A 27,252-nucleotide genomic window follows, 5' to 3' on the forward strand; every position below is an offset into this window, starting at 1 on the left:
TTTACATTTTTATTTGCCGCTCGCTTTGTCCTGCAAAATGTTTTCGGCACTTTTTTGATGCTATTTACTTATCACATCTTTTTTTCGTAGCCCTCCTTTTTTACTCGCTTTTACTGCTCTGCAAATAGTGTGGAAGCACTTAAATGTTTTAATTGTATAAATTTGTTAATTTGTTCTGCCTTTTGTTTGGCATTACTTCCATTAACAGAATTTACTTTGGCTTACTAGGTTTTCGTTTGGGCTCTTCAATTTGTTTAGTAACAGTAGACTTTACATATAATTTGATAGCCGCAGGTTTGACTTCAAATACTAAAAGTAACCAAACTAGCCAAATCGCAATTGTTTTTCTCTATTTTATATCAGCCTGGCCATTGGTCTTTGAGGATAATATTTAAATGCACAATCTTACCGTTTTTTCGGAATGCTGCGACTCTATTTATTTAATTCTATTTCAATTCAATTCGACGTTAATTATTTATTTAATTTTTTTAAGTAAGTACAATTGTTGTTTCAGAATTGTTTCCAGAATTTGGATGTGAAGTAACATAAAAATAAATTTTTTGAATCCCGTGAATCGGAGCATGAATATATCCCCTAAATTTTTCAGTTGATTTTCATTTAAAGTTAAGGACCAAAACTATCCAAAACTATCCAACTTAATGTTGAATCCATTCAGTCCTTGTGTTTTGTTTTGAAATTGTTCAAATATAAGTATAAACCTAATCCGAGCTCATCTCAAAATTATGGACTATTAGTGGTTATATTAACTCGTAAAATATAGCGTCTCTAAAGGCGCTTATTCATAAAATAAGAAAAACCAAGAGATTTTTTAGTCCGTCCATATACACGTCGAGGTTTCTGGAAACTGAAATAGTTGAAAGGTTTTGGTACCCGCTTACAAGGGTCACTTTAAGAAATTGGAGCCTTTTGAACCATTTCAGTAGGATGGCACAAATGATGATGATTACGAAGATGACACTCAAAACATAAAGTAAATTATATACTTATAACATAAAAACATTTAAGAGGAAACTCTTTTACTGAGTCTATATCAATATTCTGAAAATTAGAAAATGATTGATGATAAAAAATATATTTCCAAAAATATATTACTTACGGTTTGTGCTTTGTGTTAAGAAAATCAACACAACAAGTGCCCAACCCGATCCAAGACTCCGGGTTTTTTATAGTAAGACACTCGATCATAGACCTCTTCCTTGACTTGGTTCCAAAATAATCAGTAAAAATGCCGTAGTGTGATAACATAGCTCATTTTATTAAATTGTATTCTTTAAACTTCGCATGCCGTAATATTTATGCTTTCTATCTCACACACTAACAATAAATATATATTTGTATTTATATTATTCTTTTTAGAAATGTATGTAGGTTGTTATGGTAATACAGGATGTCCCGTGTTTGTTGTGGTGTTTTCTCGTATTGCACTAACTGGCTAGGTATTGTTCATATAACAATTCTCTTTCTGATTTACAATATAACACATTTGAAAACTTTGAGCTGTATAAGTTATTGAAACGTTTGTAGAGGATATAAAGTTACATTTTCTCTGTCTTTGGTGCTTCTTAAGTCTTTGGATAGAGTTCGGAAATTGTTATAACAGGCTAGAGAAGATGGAATTGCATTTGTTGCTCCTACCACAACATTAATTTACATATAAACAGCCACCCGTACATACATATGTAATATTTGTAAATTATTATCAATGCAACATGTAGATTCTCTACAAAATACGGAATGTTTTCTACCACGGCTACCAATATATTTATCTAATTTATTTCTCTTAATTTTATATATTTTCATTGTTATTTGACTTTTATATTTACAATAATTTAGTGTTTAAGTGTTGTTGTCGTGATTAATGGAAGGAATTGAATGGTTTAAAGCTCGGAAATAAAGTGTCAAACCGCTAAAGTATTTTTAGAAAAATGACAGCACAGTCGTCTGACTTTTTTTTATACATTTACTTTTCATTTTGCAAGGCATGTTTAATTTGATTGCAATTCGAAATATTGCTTTTACAACTCGTGTCCCATTTAGTACATTTTTGCATTGTTTTTATTTTTTACTCATTTAAAAGTAATGTTGAGAAAATCTACTTGCATTTAGTTTAGTGTGAGGTTGTATTGTTGTGTGCTAAAACGTGTTTTGTTCCCGCAAAAGGTGCGGGGATATCCTTAGTGATGTGTTTGGTTTTATTTGCTAGAAAAGTGTTTGAGTTAACTATTTAATTGATATAACTGGCGGTGCTTAGTTTGATTATTATTGATTTAGCTGCTGTGGACTGACCATCAATACGGGAAACATCAATCCTTGGGGAGACATTCGAGTTTTGTGCGCTGGCCACATTTGTGGGCTGCTCGTACTTGCTTCGAAGGTCTACATTATATACTCAATACTTATAGAATTTTACGTTTGTGTTACATAACTATAAATTGTCAATGCTTGCGATGTAAAAGCAACATTTATTATGGGTTAAACTCGCTGTTTAATAAATAGGTATAATTAAGTGTATAAATTATATTGCAACTTGGATTGTGTACATAGAAAATTCGAATTAAGCTATGTAAAATAAAATATAAAATCATATAACAGCCTTTGGTTGAAGTTAGATTAACTCGATTTGGATACAATTATTGGACCGAAACAAGAATAAATAAAAGCATTATAACTAACTACGTTTAACTTTTACCAATAAAGAGGGTAATATGGTTAGCAGTAATGTGTACGCATCCCATTTCATTTTTCTAATTGTCCAACGAATTGGTTCGCAGTTGACTGTAGCACGCCTGGCACACCCTAACTGGCTTCAGGATTCGAAGACGCGATATTTCCGACTCGAAGCGACTGCACTTGTTGCAAAACACTTGACCGCAATTGCGACAATGATGCTTCCTCTCGTAAAGTGTAAATCTGAAACGAATTGGTAATAAGGTTAAAAATATTTTACACCAGATCGAAATATAAACTGATATAAAATTTAATGGATGATGTAATAAGAGATTAAAAAAGTTTGACAAGTATAAATATTAAACAAAATTTAAAGAAAGCTAAGAATTTTCAGTAATTTAATATTTTTAATAACTTACTTGACGTGGCATTTGACACACTGATCAGCTCCCTCATCTTTCAGCCAGTGATCGGCAACTCCGCGACCAGGCTGTTCCGTAACGCTCCACGAAAAGATACGACCTCGTGCATCACCTTTAATTTATTGCAAATTTAATAAACGCATAAATATAATTTCTTTTGGTTCATTGTAATGTAACACTTACCGACGTATAAAATCTTGTGATCTTTGGATACCGTTAACGCTGTAATACTAGCTGGTTCAGCGTTATCCTTGCGATCATAAGCCGTATGCATGGTTAGCTTAGATCGGAACATTAATTGACGTTGCCATCTGAAGCCTAAATAAGTAGAAATTATATTGATTAACCTCAGTTTAATAATGTAACAATAGAGATTTACAAACACATTTAGAAAATGTATAAAACAATGATGTATTCAAATAATCTTACCTTTTCTTAGAATTTGGTCGCCTTTATGCCTGTCATTGTCTATTAAAACGAAGCCGTCAGTCAGGCTGGTATCTGATTTGCTTGGCCTTATAGAATATTCATCTAGGTAATCGTAAAAGGTTAGTTTGTGCTACAAAAACATGTGAACATTCTTACCTTCATTGGATTTGGGATCACAGCTGCTGCTCTCCCCTTCAACAGTGGCTGATTTCATTTCGTGCAGGGACTTTGCCCCCGAAATGGAGCTTTTTCTGGGCTCACCATCCAGATCCGCTTTAGCACCTGCTGACTTACTCGACTCCAGGCTATGCTGGGAGGCCTCTGAAATGCTACTTTCTGAGGCGGATTTTACAATCTCTGCGGAACAAAAAGAATCAATTAGTACAGACAAAATCAAAAGGTAACGTAAATAAATGGTATTAACTAACCCAATTCTTCCTCTGACTGGGAAAGGCTTCTTATTGGCTTAATTAGGCTTATTTTGTCGTCCTTATTGTCTTTGCCTTCCAAAGAGACAGAGTCTGGTTTGTCCTGCGAAGTCACCTCCGTGCCTCGCTTCAACTTGCGATCAATGGGCACCTGTGTATGCTCTAGAGACCACATCTGCGTGCAAACAAACCTTGGATTATTTAATTTATTTAAGGTTTTTTGCATACTCACCCTCACCACACCGTCGGTTGAGCCAGTTATTACCACATTCTGCTGGTCCCATTCGCGGATCTGCGAGAAGGCCACACACAAGATCTGCTGCATGCGATCCGCACTGCCCACACAAGTGTTGACCATAGCCAGGGCGTCGCCATTGATGGACCACACGTGGAGCCAGGTGGCCGAGCAGGTGGCAATATCCCCGGTTAGCTCATTAATGGCCACGGCAGCCACCACACCAGCATGTCCTCGCAGCTGGCGCACGAAGGTGAACCGCGTCATGTCCCAAACTATGGCCGTGCCGTCCCGCGATCCGGACACGATGACATTGTAGGCCGCACTGGCTGCCAGACAGGTGACAGCGTCGGTGTGCCCGTGCAGCGAGTGCTTGACGGCCAGGCTCTTTCGATTCGCGTCGAACTTCCAGATAGTAACCACCGAACTGGTGCCGGCCGTGACAATCATCTTGGCATTGGGACAGGCGCAAGCCAGAATCTCGCCTGAGTTCTGGGCTGATGCCTCGGACACGAAGGATGCCCGGTCCGTGTCGTAGAGTCCCACGCGGAGAGAATGGTCAGCAAAGCCCCAGGCGATGTATTTCGTGTACGAAGGCGGCATCATCACCTTGTTCTGCTCCACGGCAAACACCGTCTTGTCTGGTTGCAATATTTGACCCACTGGACCTTTCAGCTCCTTAATGGGCTGCAGACTGGGCTTGAGGTTGTCCAAGTTGTGGAAGAACAGCCGGTCGGTTTGCAGCACTGTGCTATTGCCCTGGATCAGTGAAGTGGGATCGATTAGTGCCGAATGACGAGAGCTGCCCATCTTTTTGGCAGGATGCGCCTTTTTGAACAGCTGCTTTGGAATCTGGCCAAAGTTGTTTATGAAGCCTATGGTGGCATTCTTTTTGAGTGGATCATCAATGCTGCAAGGGAATATAAGAAATGTAGTTTGATTAATAACTCTTTCAACAATAATTAATTGTTTACTTGTAGATATCCACGTTTCCCTCGTAGAAGAGATGGTGGAACACATTGACGGCATCAACGGCGGCTGGTCCCTGTTGCTTGCATCCAAAGATTAAATCAATCCACTGCAAATATAAATGTTAAAGGATGTCACCCAACTGATGGAAATCGATCGGCACTCACCAAATGCAAATGCTGGCTGACATAGTCACATTCCAGAGCGCTCCTGTGAAGTCGGATGAACTCCCTGGGATCGTGCTTGGCCCACGGCGGCAGGATAACGTGGTTGAGGGTCTCACCATTCTGCTTGGTACCCAGATCGAAGCTGTTGAAATTGCTGAGGAACTCGGGCAGGTAGAAGAACTCTGGGATGAGTTCCTTGACGTCGGCCATGTTCAACTTAGAGGCAGATAGCCAGGCCTCCTTAATGCTATGGAACATGCGGTCCGCCAGATCGAAGTGTCCGCCTTGCAGCTTGAGGAATGGCTGCGAGAAGGGCTCCAGCCTCACCAGGTACGAGCACACAATCATCGCTGAACTGTAATGGGTGCCGTAGTGGTATGGAGGAGTCTCGCCATGCGGATCATCCCACTCTTTGAAGCGCTTCTGGAATTGCTCCAGCCGCTCCTCGGCTTGGGCTCCCATGGGTCGCGAAAAGTCTCTGAAGGTCTTGGGGTTGGTCAGATCCAACTCTTCGGAGTCGTAGTCGGCCAGGATCCAGGGAAAGACGGGGTACTGCATCAGGTCGTTGTAGCTGCGCCCGGCCAGCGTGTTCAGGTGCATAAGGTACTGGAAGTTGGAGATCTCGCCGCGCACCCAACGCTGGGTCACCGAGGTTTCGCCGATCAGGCCGCTGAAGATGCCCGCCGTTTGCTCCACACTGGCCGTGCGCTTCTGCCCCGCCACGGATTGCTGCGCGTTGTCGTTTAGTGCAGTGGCCAGAGCCAGGAACCGCTGATTCACCTTGTTGCGCACCTTGCGCGGAAAGCTCAGAAGATAGTTGCGCCCGTCCTCGGAGAACACCTCCAAGGCGATGGGTTGGAGCAAGTAGCGCCGCTTGTGCACCTCACGGATTTCCTCGTAGGCGAACTTGGAGCACTGCCTGAGCTTGTGGCTAACGGCGCGCGAAGTAGTCGAGCAGGTTCCTCCAGAGTTGGGAATGATCGGCTCATAAGCGCCTGGCGGCAGCGTGTCGATGTCCCGAATCTCACGGTTCTTCAACAACGTAAAGCCATCCACAATGTAACAGTGCTCCTTGCCGAACAATAAAAGTCCCTCAAAGGTGTCCAGTCCTTGAACTCTAGCGCATCGGAACATAAAGCTAATCTTCTCCTGTTCTTCTAGTAGGCGCAAGAAGGTCTCATTATCGCTGGTCATCGAGGTGTCCTCTTCCTCCTCGTCATCCTCTGGGGCATTGCCATCCACTGACTCCTGCGGTGCTGGTCCATGGCCGACAAGCTTTGGTAGAACAAGCGGTGGGGGTGTTGATGTGGAACTGCTGGTCTCCAAACGATGTGAATGTACTGCTTCCAGCGAACTCTGCTGTTGCATAGCATGGTGATCCGCTGCCTCGGCCAGGATGCGAGGCTGCTGCGGACCGTGCAGCGCGTACGTCTTGCTGTCCAGACTGGAGGCCACCTTGTATTTCAGCTGCCTGTTGTCGGCCAGTTCCAGCTCCGGTCGGTAGGGATAGTTCAGGTAAAAGACATCGTTGCGCATCGTCTTCTTGCGCATTCGGTGGGGACCCTCGGTGGTGTCCAATATCCACTTATCCAGTGAACAGCTGCCGGTGGGACCCCACAGCCCCCGCTCACGGGTAAGCTCCATTTCCGACTGCACCCAGTCCTGGTAGACGTAGCGCTGGGTGTGCTGCAGCATCTGCTGGTATTGCTTGGCACGCAGGTCCAGGAGATCCTTTATAAGCTGCACATGGATGCCAGTAGACTCGTAGGCCGCTTCGCGAGTTAGGGTCGACCTGGTTCGTACCAGCTCCTCCTTCTTGGCTTTAGTTCGACTAGTGAAGCGCGATAGTCCACCGGTGACTTTTAGGATTTTTGAATGGAGCTGCGTGTGCAGTTCCCAGGGCACACGATAGGTGGCCTTGCGCTCCGCCTCCACATAGGTAAACCATTTGGTAGAGGCCAGCTCCATTACCTGCTCACGAGTGGTCTGTAGATCAGGTGCCTTGGAGTTCGGCGGTGGGGAAGTGAGGGAGACTTTGAAAACCTCTTCGATGGCCGGCTTTTTGCAAACGTATAGCTCCTCCCAAACGCGAAAGGCAGCGCCAACAATCAGGTTCCGACCCTGCAACTGGTTGAGGTCTTCGTCCTTGGGCTCTGACGTCTCCGTCTGGGGATTCACGTGCCAGGTGGTATTTCGGCTGGTGGCCGGCTCCAGAACAATTTTCATGTCGGCAGTCAATTGCAGCAGGCAGTATGTGAGGCATCCAATGAATTCCAGCTCGTGGTTGCCCGCTCCAAAAATAAGCAGACGGTGCTGTATGATCTTGTGTAGCGCCTCCAGCACGCTCATCTGCTCGGCCCGCGAGTCGTCGGTGGGGCGGGAGAGCAGGAAGAGAATACTGCGATTCAGTGAGTGGTGAAGTTGCTCTAGCGATAACGACGAGGATCGTCGCTTGGCCTGTACGATCAGCTTTATAACAAAGTCGAAAATGTCGTGCGGGTTGCGGGCTAGGCAGCCCTGCCACAGCTTGTCCACGATGCGGGTGGTTAGGTAGAATACGTTTGGTGCGACCTGCTGCATCTGGCTCTGTAAGAGAGGTACCAGAGGTAGCGCTGCCTGTTCGCCCACAAGCACGTCTGCGGCCAATAGGTGATCCATTAGGGCGATGATGATCTGGGTCTGGTATTGAACCTGCAGCGGGAGTTCCGCCGAATCCGGTGCTGCGTCGAGAACGAGATCAATTACCGCTGTAAGCTTTCCTTGCATATTCAGGCCAAGCGAATCTACGACAATGACGCGCAGGAAGTCGATAATGCACTTGCACACCGGGTGAGTGGTTAACTTGGGCTGCGGTGCCCCATGCAGAGCTTCCGGTGGTGGCAAAGCAAAGCTGGTTCCCGTATCGTCTGTAGGGGTGGATGATCCGCTGTTCGGCTCAGAGTCCGCAGAGCGGGATGTCAGTGGAAACAGCACGGCAACCAGCGAAGTGATCACATCGCCAGACATCATCACTGGGGCAAAGTCGGCAAGGTTTTGATACAGGCTGAACAGGAGCTGTATGATGGTCTCCGGATGACTATGTAGCCAGGGTGCGCACTCACCACCGTGTACGATCCCCCGCACCATAGCAAGAAGAACGCACACGCCCTCGGGGCAAACATTGAGTTTAGGCAGCTGCGTGTTGGCTGAGACAGGTGCGCCCCAAAGGAACGACCAGACGCGGTCAAGATCAAACTTGGTATGTTCCGTAGCCAGCACCTTTACAGGCTGTCCCATAATCAGGGCGGTCATTAAGAAGTACAGCTCCGGTACGTCCAGATGGTGATTCATCAGCCATTCAAGAAGCTGGAAACCTAAAATACATTAAAATCATTAGGTATATTGCTTAAGTGGTAGAAGACTTGTTTTTAGACTGTTCTATGCTCACCTGGAATATTCAATGCTGCTGCTCGTACCTCGCCGGCGATCTGTGTGGGTAGATGTTGTATGGTGTTCTGCGGAGTGGCCACAATGACGGTGCCAGTGCCATTTGTTGGACGCTGGTTAAGCTGTTGGGCTCCAAGACCCATCATTTTCCGCTGTGACACCATCTCAGTGAATCGAAGATAGCCGCCATTGTGAGTCGCATCCCGAAAGCGCACAAGAAAACTTTCATTGGCACAGATAACGACCAGGATGCGCACTGCAATGATGACAGTGGTAAAGTGGACGTGCGGTTGCATGAAGAGTAGCAGCCAATCCATGCCCAGAGTCTTGGAAATATCGTCGCAGATTACATAGTTCACGGTGTTGCGGGGCGTGAACAAAAGTCCGTGGAGCAGAGACAGGCAGCGATTGCGCAGGTAGATGTTCTGGGCCACGCCACTATCCTGATCTTCGGTAGGATTCTTCATGCTGGGTAGGAGCACGGCACGTTCCAAGCCTCCATTATGAGCCAGTGGTAGCTTGGCCGCCACATATTGGCCAAAAAGCAGCAGATCTGTGTGCCTCGGCTGACCGCCCAGCAGAGTCTCCAGCAGATTAAAGAGGATCTCGCGAGTTGAGTGGTCTTGTATCTGAGTGATGATGTGCAGCAATTTGACTAGAAGTTGCAGGTCTCTCATGATCTTTATGTTCTGCTTCTTATCGCTCGACTCCACCACCAACTCCAGCAGATGCTCCAGTAGGGATCGCAGAAGTCCGTTCGGTGCGTTATGCCAAATCTCTAGGTCGCACAACAGGTCTTGAAATGCAGTCACGTTTGGAATGGATGACATGTCCTGTCCACTGTTCACAGTGCCGACCAAACCAAATGTCAGGTGCAGTATGTGCGAGTTCAGCAGATGTTTCTTCTTCTTAAAGAACATGCCCAGCGTCTGGTAGCAGCGCTTGCGGTCCATTTCTGCTTGGGCGGCACGATTGCTCCGTACCACGCAGGTCAAAGCCTTGACTCCGGCATACAACGACTCCACGTCTTGAGCCATGGCGATGATACCAAGCAGCACGTTGCAACCTCCCACTGTGTCGATCATGGCTGAGACTGGATGCGGGCTGAAGACTCTTACTCCCAGATAACCGACGACCACGCCGCCAAGGGACCGACCAGCCCCTGCGAGATGTCCAGCGGAGTTGTGCAGAATTCTGGAAGATCGGATTCTTATTAAACTGTTCCACAAACTTTTTGCCTCCACTTACTTGATGGGCGTAGCATTCTCGTGAGAGTTCATATTCAGCTGCTTGGCAATGCTCTTGTTATCCGCCCGGCTGTACACTTTGCGAATTTTGACCAACGTCAGCTTGGACACCGCCTTAGCGTTAAGACCCAGGAGAACGCGATCCTCGGGCACTAGGGGCACCAACGACTCCGTCTGTTTGCCAAGCTGAGGAGCTTGCAGCGAGCCCATGTAGTGAGGTCCCAGTTGGTAGATGGTCTGCACCGTCTGCTGTGTAAGCACATCTTCGATCAGGTGGCAGACGCCTTGCTTCCAACAAAGACGCGAATAGCGTCTCCATATTGGAGGTGTACCGATGTATCCAAAAATCTGTGTGGCCGACGTGAGACTGGCGTTACCTGCTGCCGGATGCTGGGCGATGTAATGAAGCTTCTGGGTATGCATGGGCACCCCGTCCAAATAAAGGAACAAGCTGGAGTTCTTCAGAACGGCTCGGTTGAGCACAACGACCAGGTTGTGCCACTGGCCCTCATGCAGGAGGTCGGGACACCATATGCGAGCGATGCCGTCGTCAGATCCTTCGGGCTCCCAGTCACCAATACCTGGAAAATTTGAAGATTTAGTTGGGGGTATTCCACAGATTTCTATTAACCAAATTGTATTTAAAAGCCTTAAGGACCAACTTACTTTTTCTGGGCGTGACCAAAGTCTCCTGGGTGGAGACGACGATCGCCTTGTCCCGCGCCGAAAGCAAAATGGATAAACATGCCAGGTTTTCCTCACGTGGATTGTGAATAGTCCTGACCAAGGTAAGAAGTCGGACGCAGTGTGGATCCGTCTTGGGATCTGAGAACTTTTCTACACAGAACCAGGTTGAGTACGTAAGACCTGTCTGTGGAGGAAAGATGCGATCGCCGGCCCCGATGCCTCCAATGGTGTTCGCGTCAATGGTTCCGCCGGCAGTGGCCGTCGCTTGGGGCGCCAATGAGGGCAGGTACAGGCAACCGAATCCCTCGGCCGACATGTCCAGCTCCACAAAGGGAGGCAGCGTGCTTGAGCCGTGGGCCCGGAAGTCTCGCGGAGTTGTCATCGATACCAGAGTCTTGATTCGAGTCAGCGGAACTGGTCCGCCCAGCTTGTATGGCTGCTGAAGATCTATATCCGCACACGAGAGTGGTTCGCCCAAGCGCAAGAACTGGCGCAACTCGGTGGGCTGCAGCGCCTGGGCGGCAAGACGCTCCAGAATGTACTGCATTGGTACGTGCAGGGGATGCGACTCCTCCGCCAGCGCTCTCCGCGTCAGCTTTAGCAGCTTCTCTGCCAGTCCGTGGTCGCACATAATCTGCTGGTTGCGCTCGCTCCGCACCAAGGACTTGATGATTTCGCTGAGATATACTTGCAGCTGCACCGCTTTCAGAGGGTCTGCATCATTCTCTACGGCGGGTAGTAACTGAAGCATACAGAGTACCACACCTGGATGTACTATCCGCGGCTCGGGACTGGGTTGTGTGAGGTTCAGCTGGCTGGGATGCACTGGTGGCGCCAGCTCCTTGCTCGGAGATCGCAAAAGCGCCGGAGGATCGCTGAAGAGTGTGATGATGCCATTCAGGTTCGGAGCCTCGAAGTTGTCTAGCGCAATACTGTAAAGTAGCCGAAATACGACGCACACATAGGACAACGGGTAGGGAACGTCTTCAGAGAAACTATAAATATATATATAATAAGTATAAGTGCTAATAATCTTCATAATTTTTTAAGTTACTGGAAACTTACCTGACGCCTAGAATGTCCCCGCTGAAAATCTCATGGTAATACTTGAGTAGCGACTGCTGCGGCTCATAGACGCCTGTGAAGTCCTGCAAAGCAGACGATCCCCCAAAGCATCCTAGCAGACGGAGAGTGTCGCACAAGGAGCTGCTGCTGATCTCCTGGTAGAAGAACTTGGCGTTCGCCGGCTCAAACCGCATGGCCGTGGCCAGGGTCTGGAAGACTATTTGCAGTAGCAGAATGAGATCCTGTTGTGGAATGTCCGGTTGCGGCCGTGCCATGCTGCCGTCCAGAGACACGAAAACGCTGGTCACATAAACAAATCCACCCACTTTGCGGAACACGGTCCGTGTGCGGTGGGAGTCCTTTAGGCATCCGAGCAGCATGTTTAGTATCTGGATCTTGAACTCCACCTGCGATGGACTGACGCTGTGCATCAGCGAGAGTATGTGCAGCATGTCGTCGTCTCCACCTACGGACAGAATCAGCTCCCTGACGATGCCGAGAGCCTGCGGTCTACAGTGCTTGAACTTCACCAGCTCATGGACGCACTTGGCGCCACCGTATTCACGAAAGAGTTGCGCATTGTTACTGGCTCCACCGCCCAGCAGCATGGTCAGAGCCTCCAGGACATGTTTGCCCATCGTGTCCAGCAGGTCTTCCTCCGTGTCACCTTCTCGCTCCACCACCACTGACTCATCGCCCTTGGTAATTTGCTGCACATGTGATGCGTATCTTGTAAGGCAGCCCACGAAGATCTCCAGGATACCCACTTCGCGGTAGACGTCTTTGAAGACAGCATTGTGTCGCAAAATATTTAGCAGTGTCTTCAGGCATAGAATGCTGCAGGGCGTCGACTGGTTGTGCTTCAGCAAAAGTGAAAGGCTGATCAGTTCCTTGCACGGCACAAAGTTCAGCTGGAAGACGATGAACTCCAGCATGTCGTAGAACTTCTCCTGAATCTGCGGACTTTTCAGATGTATGCGCTCCGCAAACGTACTGAGCGTGTGCTCCGATTCCAGGATAAAGTAGTTGGCGTTCTCCGAGTGGTACACCCGCGAAATAGCGTCCAGAATGGTGCAACACAGGGCAGGCGTCGTGGACTTGAGGAACACGTTCTGTAGCACCTGAAAGGCGTACACATTTCGCACACATGTTTCTCGAGAGGTGGCCTGCGGCAGCTGGAAGTTCTGCAGCTTGAAAGCCGTGTTGAACTGCGAAGCTGGCGGTCGGAGCTCGTAGAAGCCACACATGCACAACGAAGAGATCATCAGAACAAGATTGCGTACGGCTGCTTGAATCTCCAGCGATTGGCTACGGTTGTTGTCAAACCTGAAAAGAGTTATTATTTTATATGTGTTTTATAACTGAAAGTTATTAAGCTTACTTTAGCAGAAAATCGCTGAGAAACACGTAACCCTGAGAGGCGCGAAAATCATCCATGAGAATCTGGGATACCTGACTAGAGTCCTTGAGAAAGCAGAACACGGTGACGAACATCTCGACGATTTCCAAAGGATTTCCAAACGTCAGGCGTTGCATGTTGTCTACGCACAGCGCCATGCAGCCCTTGGCTAAAAGATAAGGTGAGGTTTAAAGTATTCTGTTTGTCTATGCCGAATCTCATGATTCAAAAGCAAATTCACTTGAACTCTTTACTTACAATGTATGTAGCTAACCACAGCATCGGTCAGACCGTTTCTTGATATTCTGGTCAGGATTTCAGCTGCATTCTTGCGCCACACAATGTTGTGGATGGGACAGGGCGACGTGATGGCCGAGAAGAGCAGCGTCAAGTCGTCCATGCGGGCCAGTTCCTCGGCGGGATAGGGGTACGAGCAGAGCTTTACCAGCAGCTGCACAAACACCTTCTGCAGGAGGGTGCGCCTTTCGTGGGCGTTAAATTCACTGACTGCCCCCCCGTCTGCTGTTGGCTCATCGTCCTCTATTATTGGCAGGTCGAAGAACAAATACAGGCACTTCACCAGAGTCGAGGGAACCGCTGCGGCAGTCATCACCTGGAATGATAGCAAGTGAAAGTATTAATGATTTTAAAATAAAATAAGGAAGGTATTAGAAATATTCTGGTATACAAAAAATAAAGTTCAGGTCTCTAATAAAGTAAGTTTAACAATTTACAAGTAGATAATGATAAAGAATTGAACATGAAAGTAACTTCTATTACTTGGTTATTTTCATGCAGCCATAAGAACAGTATTCACATGATTTGAGTAATCCATTTTGATAACACTTTCTGATTCACAATCTCTTTGAACATATGCCAAAACAAAATCCCCAAATATTTTCAACTTGAATTTCTCTGTACGACAGAGAAATGAACCAGGTTTGGGTGTTCTTTAAGTTCATTGAGGTGGTGTTGGGCAGCGTGTGCATGTTTTTCCACATGCGGGGCTCATCCTACTGGCCCGAGCGTATTCCGCACGTGATCCTATACTGCGCCACCTTCACGTCATTCACGATGCTGGCCGCACTGGGAGCATTCCGACTGTTGCTGGCCCGGAGTTCGGTGCTCTCGTCGCAGCTGCTGCTTACACTGACTGCGGTGATAGCGCACTACACCTGCGGCGTGCTGATAATGCGTACCGCCATGCTGGATCCTCATCTGGCTTCCATTAATTCCACCATCGAGTACCTGGAGCATCCGCACTTTGCGCACTGCAAACAGCAGAGCATCGCAGCGCTGATCACAGGAACCATGTACCTGATGCACATGTTCCACGTCTTCGACCTGCTGATGCGCATGGAGCCGGGCGACTGGCGGCGTCAGGCGACGGGAGGCGGCTTCTTCGAGCAGTCGGACATTGGAGCTGCCGGGCTCTTTGTGCTCTCCAAGCCGGTGGACGACTTCTTGTGCCGCTGCTGCAGTTGTTACTTCAAGCTGGCCCACTCACAGCCCCTGTACTTCCGGCCAAACGCGGAGCAGGAGCAGCCCCACATCGTGGCCCGCATGTGGCATCTCATGGGCGAGATGCGAAGAAAGTTCTTTTCACTGCACCAAGTCCAGAGCGAAGAGAGTTTTATGTCCACGCCGACTATAACCACCAGTGAATCGGAAATTGCACCGGTTGTAACAGAGTACGATGCTTCTATTGAGGAGGAGGCCAATAAACGACCCCGAACAACCTTGAACTGGCGTGGCACCAGCGATTCCTCCAGCCTTTGGGCCAAGATCGAGGACAGAAGCACTCTTAGCTCCACTAGTCAGAACAGCGAGGCCACAATGAGACCGAATCAGATGGATCGCAAATTGAGTCGGCGTTCAACCCTTTTGGACAACGAAAAAAGAGAGAAGTCTGAGATTCTGTTGGTTGAACAGGGCTCGAGCTATGCTCGCCTTAGATCCTTGAGCAATGCTGAAGGGCTTAATAGGCCAAGAGATGAAGGACAGATTGAGAATGCTGATGAAAAGTCACCCAAAGAGTCAAGAAAGTCAACCCAGGGAAAGGAAATAGAAACATCTCCTAAGACTAGAGCTCTTGTAAGAACAGATCCACGAGTTACTTCCGAAAGTGAGGATGAAAATACTCGGGGTACTTCCACAAAGCAAACAAATAGAGAGTCAGCACTAGGCAAATGAAAACCAAATTGTTATTCTTAAGCTTCAAATATAAAAATTAAAATTGGAATCTGAGTTATTAAAATGCAGCATACCTGTATAAGAGAGACGTCTCCATTGGCCAGAAGGTTAAGGGTTGCCAGCAACATCCATCCGCTGCTGGTTTCCTCCGTGGTCTCCACCTCCAGAAACTTGACGATGGCAATGGATGCAGCCTCCGTGCTCTGATTGGAGGCTCGCTTGCGGATTTCGCTGACCATGAGACGGGAAACCTGCTGGCAAAAGGCGACCACATCCCAGAACTTTTCGCTCATGTCGTTAGCCGGACAGCTGCTAAAGACCTGCAATAATGGGGAGTTATTGGCCATGTACTCTATAAGGATTGGTTCACTCACCTTGCAGAAGAGTGGCAGCATCTCGTACAGCTTGGCATCGCGCTCCTGCTCGCTCAGCGGTTCCCTCGGATGGGTGTATTCGTTGAAGAGCTTCTTCAGCGTGTTGAGGCTGACCAGGACGCGGGCGTCCATCAGGGCCTCCTCGGTCGTTCGTCCATTGGCCGCGGGCACGGTTGGAGTCCTGTTTCCATCAGGAGTGCTGTTGTTGGCCGTCGAAGTGCCACTAGTGCTTCCTGCGCTAGCCGCCCCTCGCAGCTTTCGCATTACGTTCATCTTTGTGTTGATCTATATGCGGCGTTATTAATCTGCAAGAGGGGAAAATCATTAAATATTATACATAACTATTTTTAAATATAATGATTTCTTATCCAGCAATGCGATCCTTAGTTACCCTCTTAAACCGTTGAATATCTTTTTGAAATATAGTGATATATGTATGCATATTTTCCTATGAGGATATGACAAACTAGCTAAGATACATTTTTACTAGCGGTACAATAAGAGATAAACGATTTATATCGCTTTGAGGGGTTATGTACCTTGAATATCAACATCATGGCATCTGTTAATAATAAGAAACTACGATGTGGCAGAAAGCCCACTTCCCCATCTATAAGAAACAGCTCCTCCCTGATCTTATTGTTACAATTGACTTATTCATTACTCATCAAAATGTAATGAATAATTTATAAATGTTAGACTCGCCTGACTCTGTTTATATTATACACTTAAAACCGAGGAATGCTTGTACTTCTATAAAAAGCTTGATGTTATATGTTTAGGGTGAATAAATAAATATGTAAATCGGTTTGGATAATTTGCTGATAACCGTATAATTTTAGTGCCGGATAAAAATATGGAAATTCTAATAGATTTGAATATGTACGTGGATTTATAGATGACTATCCTAGTCATTTTCGTGTTGATAAACTCTATCATTTTTGAAAGTGGATATGATATCCGAAAAGGAATAACTGAACATTCTCTTCTACTATATTATCTTTTCGACTGATAAGTGTTTGTTGTGGTGTTTATAGTTAAGTTGACATCACCAAATAATTTCATAGGGATAGTCCATTGCGGTCACTTATGGAACTTTGCTGTTTTGTGCATATAATATTCTAATAGATTCGATATGTACGTGGATTTATAGATGACTATCCATAGTCAATTTCGTTCTTGTTCGTGTTGATAAACTTTACAATATTTGAAAGTGGAGATGATATTCGAAAAGGTATAACTGATCTCTTATCTCTTATATTATATTATCTTTTCGGACTGATAAGAGTTTGTTTTGGCGTTTATAGTTAAATTGACATCACCATGTTATTTCATTTGGATAGTTCATTGCGGTCACATATGGAACTTTGCTGTTTTGTACATATATAGTGTGAATCTTTGAAATTTGTTTGCACCACTCTGATACCATCACAAACACTTGCAATTCAGCAAATTAAGTGGTTCTGAAATCTCAACACCCCACATTGTAGTTGGCGTTATTGCTTGTTTTCGCAGCTATTCTATTTCTGATGCCGCCGCTTTAATTAGCGGCCACTGGAAAGTGAATCATGCGATAAGTTCCATCATTGTGGGCGATTCCATTCGATATGTAAGTATATACTTTTATTTACTTTTTGGAAGTGAATGAACGTGCGAACGTTGCTTCTTTTTCCCGTATGTGTTGTATCTGCTTTAGTGGCAATTGATATGCATACACAAAAGAATACCTGAAACTGCATATTATTTACTTTGTCAGCAAATATTTATGTTTGAGCGAGACAGCTGTTCGAGGTTTACTTATTGCGCACTTGTTTGTTTGTTTGTTTACTCGCACTCCCTTTTCAAGTGCTGCTTTGCCATCGCCCTCTCTCTTTTCGGCCAACGCATTTGGGCCAGCTAACGGACGCTCTGTTGTTGTTGTTCTTGTTTTTTTGGGCTCCACTTGGCCCTCTCTTTCGTAGTCGCTCTTTGTTTTGCTCTGGTCAATCGCGCTTCACGACAATTTTATTGATTTTTCTTCCTCTCTCGCGTAGGCTGCTCTCTCTCTCCCTCCGCCCACCACCCCCTGCGCCCACCAGCAGACAGGTCGAAGTTGAAAATTTTCACAGGCACTTTTGCTGCTTATTCCGCGGATTCATCACTTACGATTACTATCCGTCGCTAGCATTGTGCTTCCCGTGTGAGTTTTCACTATTTTGGGCTGTTAATGCACTCGATTTACATCTTGTTTTACGGTTGAAAAAGTGAAACAATTTTTCTCCAGCTTTTCGTCTGTACTCTCTTTTCCGTTCTTCGTTTGAGTGTTGCGAAGCGCTGGTAGGCGATCAGCTGTTCGCAGTTTGCAACCACCGCGGCCAGTGTTGGTTAGGAACAACAGCCAGGGCTGCATTTTTACGGATGATCGGCGGTCTGGTTTATGAATTCAAAAATCAACGGAACTGATAAGATGAAATTAACTTAATAGTTAAAAAGTAAATAAAATTACCTTAAAATATAAACAAACTACCATTTCTATATATCTTTGAAGCTATGTAAAACAACCGAAGTGTGCACAATTTTAAATTTTAGGATCTAAGTATGGTTCAAAGTTGGGAAAATTTGTTTAAAAAACTAAGATATGACCAACTTCTTTGAGTTAAACATCCCTAAGTAACAGTAATGAATTAAAAAAAAACGTCAAACTTAATCAAAAAATTCCGGTATTAAACAATTTCTGCAATAAAGTAAGAGTCATTCAGTGATTTGTCATTAAAATGTAAAAATTTTTAACATATATCCTCAACATATTAAACACTAGCTAACTTTTAGTAAAATAGAAGCGTTATGCTGGAATATTATCCACCCTCTTTTGATACGAGTTTAAATCAAAGTATTTTGTTCTGAGTAGTTGTACCAAATTATTATTGTTAGATAAAGTACTAAATGTTTGCATTGCAATTTGAGTTGTCACCATAAAAACAATTTTATGAGTGTATACCCATCTACCCAAATAAATGAATTTATTTGGCCAACGGCCATTTGATTTCAGATATTGTCTTGACCAATGTACAATATATTTGCGAGCATCTTTGTTGATTCTGGCTAGGGGTTATTAATATTTGTGTTTGCACTTCCACTTGTTATAATTGTCAGAATCAACAGATATTAGTCAGATGTGACAACAAAATTATTTGCATATTGATTGATCACTCCATGTGCCGATAATGATGCAATTTGTTGATTCATTTATGGCCAGATCCTGATGCGACTTTATTGGATTTGATTGGCAAGGCAATCAAATGCAGCGCACGTCCGTCTGTCCTAATTTCATTGGTGACAAAACCAATTCCGACCGCCTCCAAATTTAAATGCAGATTAAATTCCATTTTTGAATCAATTAGGGGTGCGAAAAGAAAAGGCGTATCGTGCTAAATGCTAAATATTTACCCAGCTGTCTGGACGCGTTTGAGTATTATCCTGATGTCCGACAGTCTCGTTCCCCAAAAAATAGTTTGCTTTGGGCGTTGGCCCCGCCACGCCCTCCACACCCTTCCGTGACATGACCCCACTGACCCCTTGCGTGACTGCTCGTGTCCACCCGCTCCCACATTTCTCATTTTTCCAGCTAGCCACACAAGTTTAGCTCAGGTTCCCTAATGCTTGTTTGTATGGTAAGGCATTGGGGATCGGGGCACTCCCTATATAATATATCCCCACCCAGACAGGTACTTTGCGTACTTTCCTGTCTGCCACCCCCGCAAACGAAAATTTTCTGCGTCTGCGGCAATATTCTAATGGATTTTTCGTTTCCAGCTATAAATAGGCGCCTAACAACTGACAGAAATTGAAACAATATTTCAGATGCTAGGAAGGGGTTTACCAGCAAACCGGCATTCGGCAAATTGATGGTGATACCCTGAACAAAAAGGTAGCAGCAGTACTTAATGGCCACGATTTAGAATAAAAAACATTTAACTAATAGATGACGTAGGGTCAAGGACCGATTTGGAAGCCCGATTTATTATTCAGCACTTTCACAACAGATTAACAGCTTTGCATAATTTGTTTGACGCTATTAGTATAATATTTTCAGCTGAAAATAAGATCGAAAAACACTCAGAGGATTTGTAAAAAATTGTAAAGCTGACAGAAACGACTTATTCAATGAAAATATAAGAGCAAAAATGTTTGCTATACTAAATGCAAATCTTGCCAGTACATTTTTAATAGATATATCCCTAAGTGTTTTAGATTTTTGGACCAAATAAGTCTGCAGAGGAAAATTGATTAAATACCAACTTAAGGCTAACACTAAATTTTCTGAATATTTTTTTAATTGTTTACATTTTACGTACCACAAAAAAATTTTATTATATTATATAAATTGTAAATAAATGTGGAATTTTATATTTGGAAAGACTACCTTAAGATTTTAAAAGGCTGCGCCTGGAATTTTCTTTGGGTTATTTTCTAAGCATATTTTCGCCTTTAAGCAAACGTCAGCACCCTTCATAAAACAGCTCTTTTTCAAAGCCCAGATAATTCATAAGCGAAATACACACCTAGCATGGTTTTAGGTGGATTCCCTTGAGAAATGTACCCTTTTTGTATATTGTCGCGTGTTGCTTTTATACATGCGGCTTAGCTACCTTCCCATTGTGGAATTTTCAGAACCTCCTTGCTAGAGCGGCTTTCGCAAAATTTAAAAGTGTAACCCCAAAATCATTTTCACGGCATTCATGAGGGACTCATTTAGGGGGGGTTCCCCCCGTTTTTTTCAGAACGAATAACTTTTCTACTCGTTTCGGCGTCTCTCCACTTCATCACAGTGCTGTTGTTGACAATGAGCGAAACATTTTCGTATCGAAATTGGCAAGAATCCAGGCGGGGGTAAGGAATATTGTGGCCTCCACTCCCGAAAGGCATGAATATTCATTCCTGAAGATGCTTCAGGTTGCCGAGGATTTGGGGATTAACATAAAATTTCATTTGATTGTGTTTTGGTGAAGATTTTTATGGGTTATAAGGGATTTTATATGGCAACTAACTTGTTTGGGGATCCGATGCAAGGATGTCTACGGAAATCTCAACGGGCCATAAGATTGATGGGAATTGTTTATGTTATGGCCAAGGATGGCTGGATTTTATAGCGTTCGTTCGTGAATAAAATAAAATAATTATGTGTTGATTTTAATGAATTTAAAGTTAAATATGTTAACACTTTAAGATAATTTAAATGTATTTAAATGTAAAACTTAGTCTTATTATAAATAGGGAAATTGGCATAAGCCTGGAAGATAAATTGACAGTGGTTCAATACAATACCTAAAAAGCATTTCGATTTTTTTATTGACTGAAAATTATCTAACTCATCAAATGAAACTTATAACAAATGAGCTGGGAGGAAGTCGTAAAAGTACAAAGCTCTTCACAAATCCACACAATAAAAAAACGGCGATTATCCCACTGCAAACTGTGTTTTACGATGCAATTCGGCCATGATGGTGGTACAATATAAAAGATTGATGAGCTTTCTTTGATGAGGCCCCCGTCAAGGTCGTTCCACTTTTTTGGGTGCCGTGTTCTTGTTGATTCTTTGCTCTGAATGCGAGTATTTGCCTGCGAAAATTTTCAAGCAAATATGAGTTGGGTAAACAGGCAGATAAAGTGCTTCGAGTGCTATAAAAGGAGAAATTAACGACGGAGAGAGACACAGTAGCAGCATTGATTTCATCATGAATCGATTGGTGGCCATATTCAGTTTCTGCCTGCTTTTGGTGGCAGGACACTCGGTGGAGGAACCACAGGAGTCTCAGGTGGGATTAAACAAATATATTTGTAAAAATATTCTTATAAGAACAGATTCGGTATAAAAATAGAAATTTCATTATTGAAAAATATTAAACTTAGAATAAATTTGATTACATTTTGTGATTTAATATTGTAAGAGTACACAGAGAAAATTTTGAAGTTCTCATTTGAGTTAATAATGTTCTTAAAAATAGAACAACATTTTTGAAGTCCAGTCAGTAGTGTGTACTTATCATAGAGTTGCCCAATAAATTCAACTTAACTTTTCTCTTCTCACCACTTTGTTCTAATATTGTGAGCATTGATACCAAAATTTACTTACACGGCTTTTAAGAACGAATGTTCTCAATTCAAGAACAATGTATTTGAATGTTTACCTCTGTGTAGCTTACAACCTGTCATATATTATATATTATATATTTATATTAATATTCAAATAATTTGTTTTCTCAATTCACATTCCTAATCCCAGGAGTTGCCTGATAGCACAACACCTTGGATCGAAGAAGGCTTTCCAAATGGATCTGAAGAGCTTCCCGAGTTGGTTGTGCCCACAATCGAAGAGGAAATAACAGATGTCCACAAGATAAACTGGCTGCCCGTTTGGGAGGAACAGGAGCATCCAAGATTCGCCCGTGAAGTGGTCGGGAAGCCAGTTGGCACTACCCAGACCCCTGAGATCTCCACCCCCAAAGATACAGTGGAGGAAGTGCTGCTGCCCAAGGACAACAAGGAGTGCCCGAACAATGCCGAGCGGGGCTTAACCAATCTTGTCCGGGTGGCCCGTCCACTTCTACCAGTTCCTCGACTGAGGAACATCTTGGCGAACGCCCTCGAGGATCCCCAGGTTCAGGCTCTGGTCAAGTTGCTACGTAGCGATGGCCTCAAGGCACAAGTGCAGCGCCTGAGAGCCACGAAAGAGCACCAGGTGCTGCATGATTACATCTGCCGGAGGCTGAAACTGGATCCCTCCTACCACGTGGACTTCGTGAGGGTGTTTCTCGATGTCAACACCTTTGACCCGCCGACAAGTAAGCTGCCCAACCGCCGACCGGGAGTCCGAGGACTCCTCCTGGACATCCGCGATGCCCTGCCCCGCTCTGTCCTAAGGGATATGTATCTGAAACTCTACTCATCCGACTCGGAGCTTGCTAGTGCAGTCCGTCTTATCAGGGGCTCCGAGTTCCGGCGAATTCTTCGGGATCTGCGCTCCCTGAAGGAGTACCGTTCCCTGACCGCCGAGCTGGAGAAGGCTGGTCTACCTCTGCGCCAACTAAACCAACTGGTGGCCAATGCCCTGGGTTGGACCACCGTGGACATGGGCTCCGAGACGGTCATTTGGAGTGTTTAGGTGGTATAGGTGGCTTCATCTGTGCCAAAATCTTTCAGTTTCAATCAATCTACCTAAAAAATTATCCTTTCTCAGTCACTAAACTCGATGGGATTTAATCTATGTATTTTCAGTGATTACTTAAAAATAAATTGAGGTGCTTGGAAAACTTTTAGATTATTGCATTCAAAACATTCCGAAACTAACTTTCTTTGCCAAACTCTATTCTTTTTATTAATTTAATTTTTATTTAAATGCTATTTTAGGATAAATGCATTTATAAATAAAATGTTCTGTTTTGAAGTCTTAAAAAATAAATTATAAATTGAGTGACAAATGAAGTCAAAGAATTTGAGAGTAGTTTTTTTTTTAATCTTGTTCAATGCTATTCGCTAGATATTACAACCAATTAACACAAAGCAGTTGCTTATTTAAGGCGATCAATTGTTTGGTATATAATAATTATAAAACCATCATTCTTGAACAACTGAAGAATTCGCGTTTTGTATTTTTGGAACGAAATAACTGAAAATTATAACATTATCTTACTATTGTTTATATAAATAATATTATTAAATAATTATACAAAAACAACAGAATAAACTAGTTTTATTTGTGGAGTTTTTTAATAAATTAGAAGTCACCTATCAGAAGAAGATGGGCTACATTTTCCAGAAGCCGAAAGTCGGCAGCAACAACTGGGAAGATATACATACTTGTATAACTCATTCGCTGCAATTACGTAAATAAATAGATGAAGGCTACCGCATGGATGTGTTTACGTCTTCCAGGGGCAGGCGACCGAAACCACTTCAAATTCGTTCAGGGTCAGAATCATTAGGGTAAATATGTGTGGCAGTCTATTGTGAGTTGCGATCTGTTCTGGTCCGCTGTCGCCGCATGTTGCCACCAATTGCCACGCGGCGGATAGACAACAAATAAACTCCCAAATTGCTGCCACACATGTCGACGTCTCCCAAGACTTAATCATCCGTGGTGCTGTCAACGCCGACTTCTAATCGAGGCAACAGTTGCCATAAACAAATTGCAGACAGATCGGACAGACAGTGGCCAACGGTAGTGGATATATGTACTATAAATACGACTCAAAAAAGGGGCAAGTCCCAGCCATGTTTACGGAAATACGCGGCGATTTTTTATTTGATTTACCCCGACAATCGGAGATGCAAGCTGAACGTGTCAAAATAAATAAACATTTTTTGGAACCCGCTCGATCGATTAGTCAGATGGGTTCTGATAGTGGTTTGGATTGCGACTCCAATATATATATAAAATGAATTGCATCGCGATGAAATTGAGACACTTTCGCCAGATTGCCAACTGCAAATGATAAGTAAGTGATGAAAGCGATGGACGGGGCCACAATTGGGTCAGTCTTGGCCAACACCTTCAGGTAATATCAAAGCTACATGGGTGTATCTGTTATTGTTTATTTTATTTTTTTTATTTTATTGTTAATTGTTACTCAGATAAGTTAAGTTTTTGTAATAATTGTTGCTGAAAAGAGTATGGTAGGCGAGAAAACTTTACCTCAAGATCAAGAAAGATCAAGAAGAAAAGATGATTGAGTTACTTAAAAAAACGTTATTACAGAATCTCGAATATTAAATTAGATATTTAATAAATTTTTAAAACTAGTCACAACTGTCAAAATTACTTATTTACCACTAAGGTACTTTAATTAGAAATTAGTATAAAGTTTTGCTGCATGAAAAAGACATATAAGCAACGGCATGTTAAAGTCAACTTCTTTTCTTTTTGTTTATTGAAATTGCCTGTCCCTAACTATAAATTTTATTTAAGATCCGAAAAGTCTTTATAAAAACTATACTCCTAAAACATATTTTCCTCCAACATTTTCTGGGTAATGAAATAAGGAAACCATCTACAAAAGGCTTCATTAGCCTTGTGACTTAAGTTGGTTTTTAAGCTTTTGCTGTTTCCCTGCTCCAAAGTTCAATTGTTCGCAGAGGAGTCGCCAGTTTTTCCATGGGTCAGTCTCCCTGGAAAAGCGTTTCTCAAAATTCCGACAATTGCTGTGCGGAATCACTGCAACGGCAACGTTTTTCTTTTTCCTCAACCTTTTGTTGCAACATTTTCGTTCCGCCATTCAAACTCAATTAGGGGGAGTCGTTCACCTTCTTTGCCAGTCTGTTGTTGTTTGTCTTTTGTTAGTCAGGGCCCGTCCCTGAGGAGTGTACAATAGTCGGGAACTTCCAGAAACCCACCCACACCTTGACTATATAAACTCCATAAACTCTAAAAAATAACCTCCTTAAATATCAGAACTTAGTATAACCATTTCGGTCGAAAATCATAGTTGATATTTCCTATTAACTAGTCTGTCTAAAATCTGTTTATAAATCCAGACCATTTTGAGAGATTTTAATGAATTTTTTATTAAAGAATTAAAGATCTTTCTTATATAGCTTTCCCTTAGACACCAATTTTCCACTATTGAATGTGAATGCCACTGTGTTCAGTAGAATTGGATTTTGCATATGATTATATCCTTAACATTTGTTATTAAACTAACATTAATCCAAAATTATATTATATATTATTATATTGTATACATAAGTGTTTGAAAAAAAAATAGGAACACAAATTTAGCTTAAACTAGCTATGATATTATGATGATATGATATTACATAAAAATTATTTGACTACAGATCGCTAGGATAGAATTGTTAAGCGAAATCCGTGGTCTAGTGATCAGTGATTTTGTTTATGCACATTTTAGATGGATAGGGTGAACCTTGTTCTCAGTGCAGCGGTGTGCTCCACTCCACTTTCAACTTTACGCTTCGTGCTTTCGGGCTGTAGTTGTCGAAGTCGCTGGCAAATTTCCCCCTTTTCTGATTTCTGGGCTGCAAATGCAATTGCAGTTGTTGGCAGAAGTTGGCAGAAGGCAAAAGGCGACCATCTGAACACGCTTGGCCGAGCCGCGCTAATCTCGCAACTGTTTACCCACGCCAACTGTCAGTCTGGCCAAGGCCAATAACCCCCTGTTCTCGAACTCGCACTCGTACTCCGAATAATCCGCGGCAATCCAACGCATATTTACCCCACACACAACTGACAATGCTCAGATCGGTTTTTCAGTTTGTTTTTTTTTTATTTTCCCACTTTTTGGGGCCAAGAACTCTGGCCAGTTTTTGGCCATCAGTGCGGCTTTTTACGTCATCGAAATGATTGGATGGCAACGTATCCAAAGCGGAGGGCCAGAAAAACTCGGGCCACGCCAACGGAAGCCATTAGAAGAGGCTGGCCAAGAACACGGAGCTTGGGTCCATAGACCACGGTTTTCTGGGAGGAGGCAGCAGGCATTCCAAGCCATTAATAATAATTTCCGCTGCCTCAAACAAAAAGCAACTTGGAAGCTTTTTCTCGTTCTTGTTGCCACCGCTCATGACTCTATTTTGCAGATGGGAAATGGGGAGTGGGGAAATGGAAGGGGTGTGGACCAAAACTCAAGTTTATATTTCCCAAGAACCAGCTAAAAGTTTGTGTTGTTTGTCTATGGGCATGTCTGTGCAGCTAATTTGGACTATCTGAAGCTGTGAAGCCTCAGATCTCAGAAAAACCTACTAGCTTAAAACAATTAATTTAAAAAAAGAGCGCATAACACATTTTTTTACTTGTTTGGATATTTATAATAAATATATTTTATACTTATTTAGCCCTAAAGTGATATCAGAAATGTTGAATGTTAAAGATAAATGTGGCGATCGTCATGACCTCGGGGTTGATGGTATCAAATCTCATTTTTTGTATCCCATTTTACTAGTTTATGATCAAATAGCGACTTATTGTTTTTTTGTGCACAGTTGCTGCTTATACAATTATACTTATATTATACGCATTTTAGGTGATAAGGTCAATACGATTTAAATAAAGAATATTTTTGTAAAAAAAACCCTTCCATTTTTCAATAAATATCTTTTTATTGGAGGCTCAAGTTATTCTTCGACAACAAGCGCATTCCTAGGGCCAGTTCTTTGGACACTATAATTATTTAATATAGGATGTCGGACTTCTCGGCTAGCTTTTCTCGTTTTAACAGTAACCCCTATATTAACAGCTTTGGACTGGGCGTTACGCATCTCGACAATGCACGCCTAATGAATGGGGACCACAGATACTCATAAATCTAAGGCAAACTGGTGCTTAAACACAAACCGAAAACGAAACCAAACTGAACCACAAATCAAATTAAAATTCCAAAAAAAAATGGTACATATGATATCGTAATGCCCGGCTGGGAGTCATTAATCTCAGTGGACCGCTAGAACCTATCTTCACATAGAGAAAAACGGAGAGGAACTGCAACTGCGTTGATCTCTCAACAATTCCGCCGTCATATAGACCAAACAATGTAA

The 27,252-nt window shown here is 43.6% G+C and overlaps 3 protein-coding genes across 4 annotated transcripts; 2 read left to right on the forward strand and 1 right to left on the reverse strand.

Annotated features, from left to right (window-relative positions):
• Positions 1–1,261: 1,261 nt before the first annotated feature.
• Positions 1,262–18,015, reverse strand: LOC119548771 (WD repeat and FYVE domain-containing protein 3). Of its 2 annotated transcripts, XM_037856314.1 has the most exons (18): positions 17,875–18,015; positions 15,730–16,034; positions 15,430–15,675; positions 13,421–13,775; positions 13,145–13,331; positions 11,764–13,089; positions 10,678–11,693; positions 10,013–10,592; positions 8,766–9,958; positions 5,339–8,691; positions 5,177–5,280; positions 4,200–5,112; positions 3,968–4,142; positions 3,696–3,896; positions 3,540–3,641; positions 3,294–3,428; positions 3,108–3,222; positions 2,766–2,931 (listed from the first exon to the last, which is right to left on the reverse strand). In XM_037856314.1, the coding sequence occupies exons 2-18, from the start codon at positions 16,000–16,002 to the stop codon at positions 2,766–2,768; spliced, it is 10,440 nt and encodes a 3,479-aa protein (XP_037712242.1). In that variant the 5' UTR covers positions 16,003–16,034; positions 17,875–18,015. The 2 variants fall into 2 exon arrangements, with proteins under 2 accessions (XP_037712244.1, XP_037712242.1); XM_037856316.1 differs by lacking the exon at positions 17,875–18,015 and having other exon boundaries at positions 1,262–2,931; positions 15,730–16,002.
• LOC119548772 lies at positions 14,029–15,371 on the forward strand. Its single transcript, XM_037856317.1, has one exon. The coding sequence runs from the start codon at positions 14,093–14,095 to the stop codon at positions 15,353–15,355; it is 1,263 nt and encodes a 420-aa protein (XP_037712245.1). The 5' UTR covers positions 14,029–14,092; the 3' UTR covers positions 15,356–15,371.
• A 3,428-nt stretch (positions 18,016–21,443) lies between the features above and the next one.
• Positions 21,444–22,870, forward strand: LOC119548470. The gene is made up of 2 exons (XM_037855738.1): positions 21,444–21,524; positions 21,995–22,870. The coding sequence occupies exons 1-2, from the start codon at positions 21,444–21,446 to the stop codon at positions 22,868–22,870; spliced, it is 957 nt and encodes a 318-aa protein (XP_037711666.1).
• Positions 22,871–27,252: the final 4,382 nt, after the last annotated feature.

This window comes from Drosophila subpulchrella, chromosome 2L (genome assembly GCF_014743375.2).
Source record: "Drosophila subpulchrella strain 33 F10 #4 breed RU33 chromosome 2L, RU_Dsub_v1.1 Primary Assembly, whole genome shotgun sequence".
Classification (NCBI taxonomy): domain Eukaryota; kingdom Metazoa; phylum Arthropoda; class Insecta; order Diptera; family Drosophilidae; genus Drosophila; species Drosophila subpulchrella.

Coding starts and splice junctions, on each gene's coding strand:
- LOC119548772 (XM_037856317.1), top strand. CDS start 14,093: ATGAACCAGGTTTGGGTGTTCTTTAAGTTCATTGAGGTGGTGTTGGGC.
- LOC119548470 (XM_037855738.1), top strand. CDS start 21,444: ATGAATCGATTGGTGGCCATATTCAGTTTCTGCCTGCTTTTGGTGGCA. Junction 21,525..21,994: donor AGGAACCACAGGAGTCTCAG/GTGGGATTAAAC, acceptor TAATCCCAGGAG/TTGCCTGATAGCACAACACC.
- LOC119548771 (XM_037856316.1), bottom strand. CDS start 16,002: ATGAACGTAATGCGAAAGCTGCGAGGGGCGGCTAGCGCAGGAAGCACT. Junction 5,281..5,338: donor TCAGCCAGCATTTGCATTTG/GTGAGTGCCGAT, acceptor TTATATTTGCAG/TGGATTGATTTAATCTTTGG. Junction 3,897..3,967: donor CCAGTCAGAGGAAGAATTGG/GTTAGTTAATAC, acceptor TTTGTTCCGCAG/AGATTGTAAAATCCGCCTCA.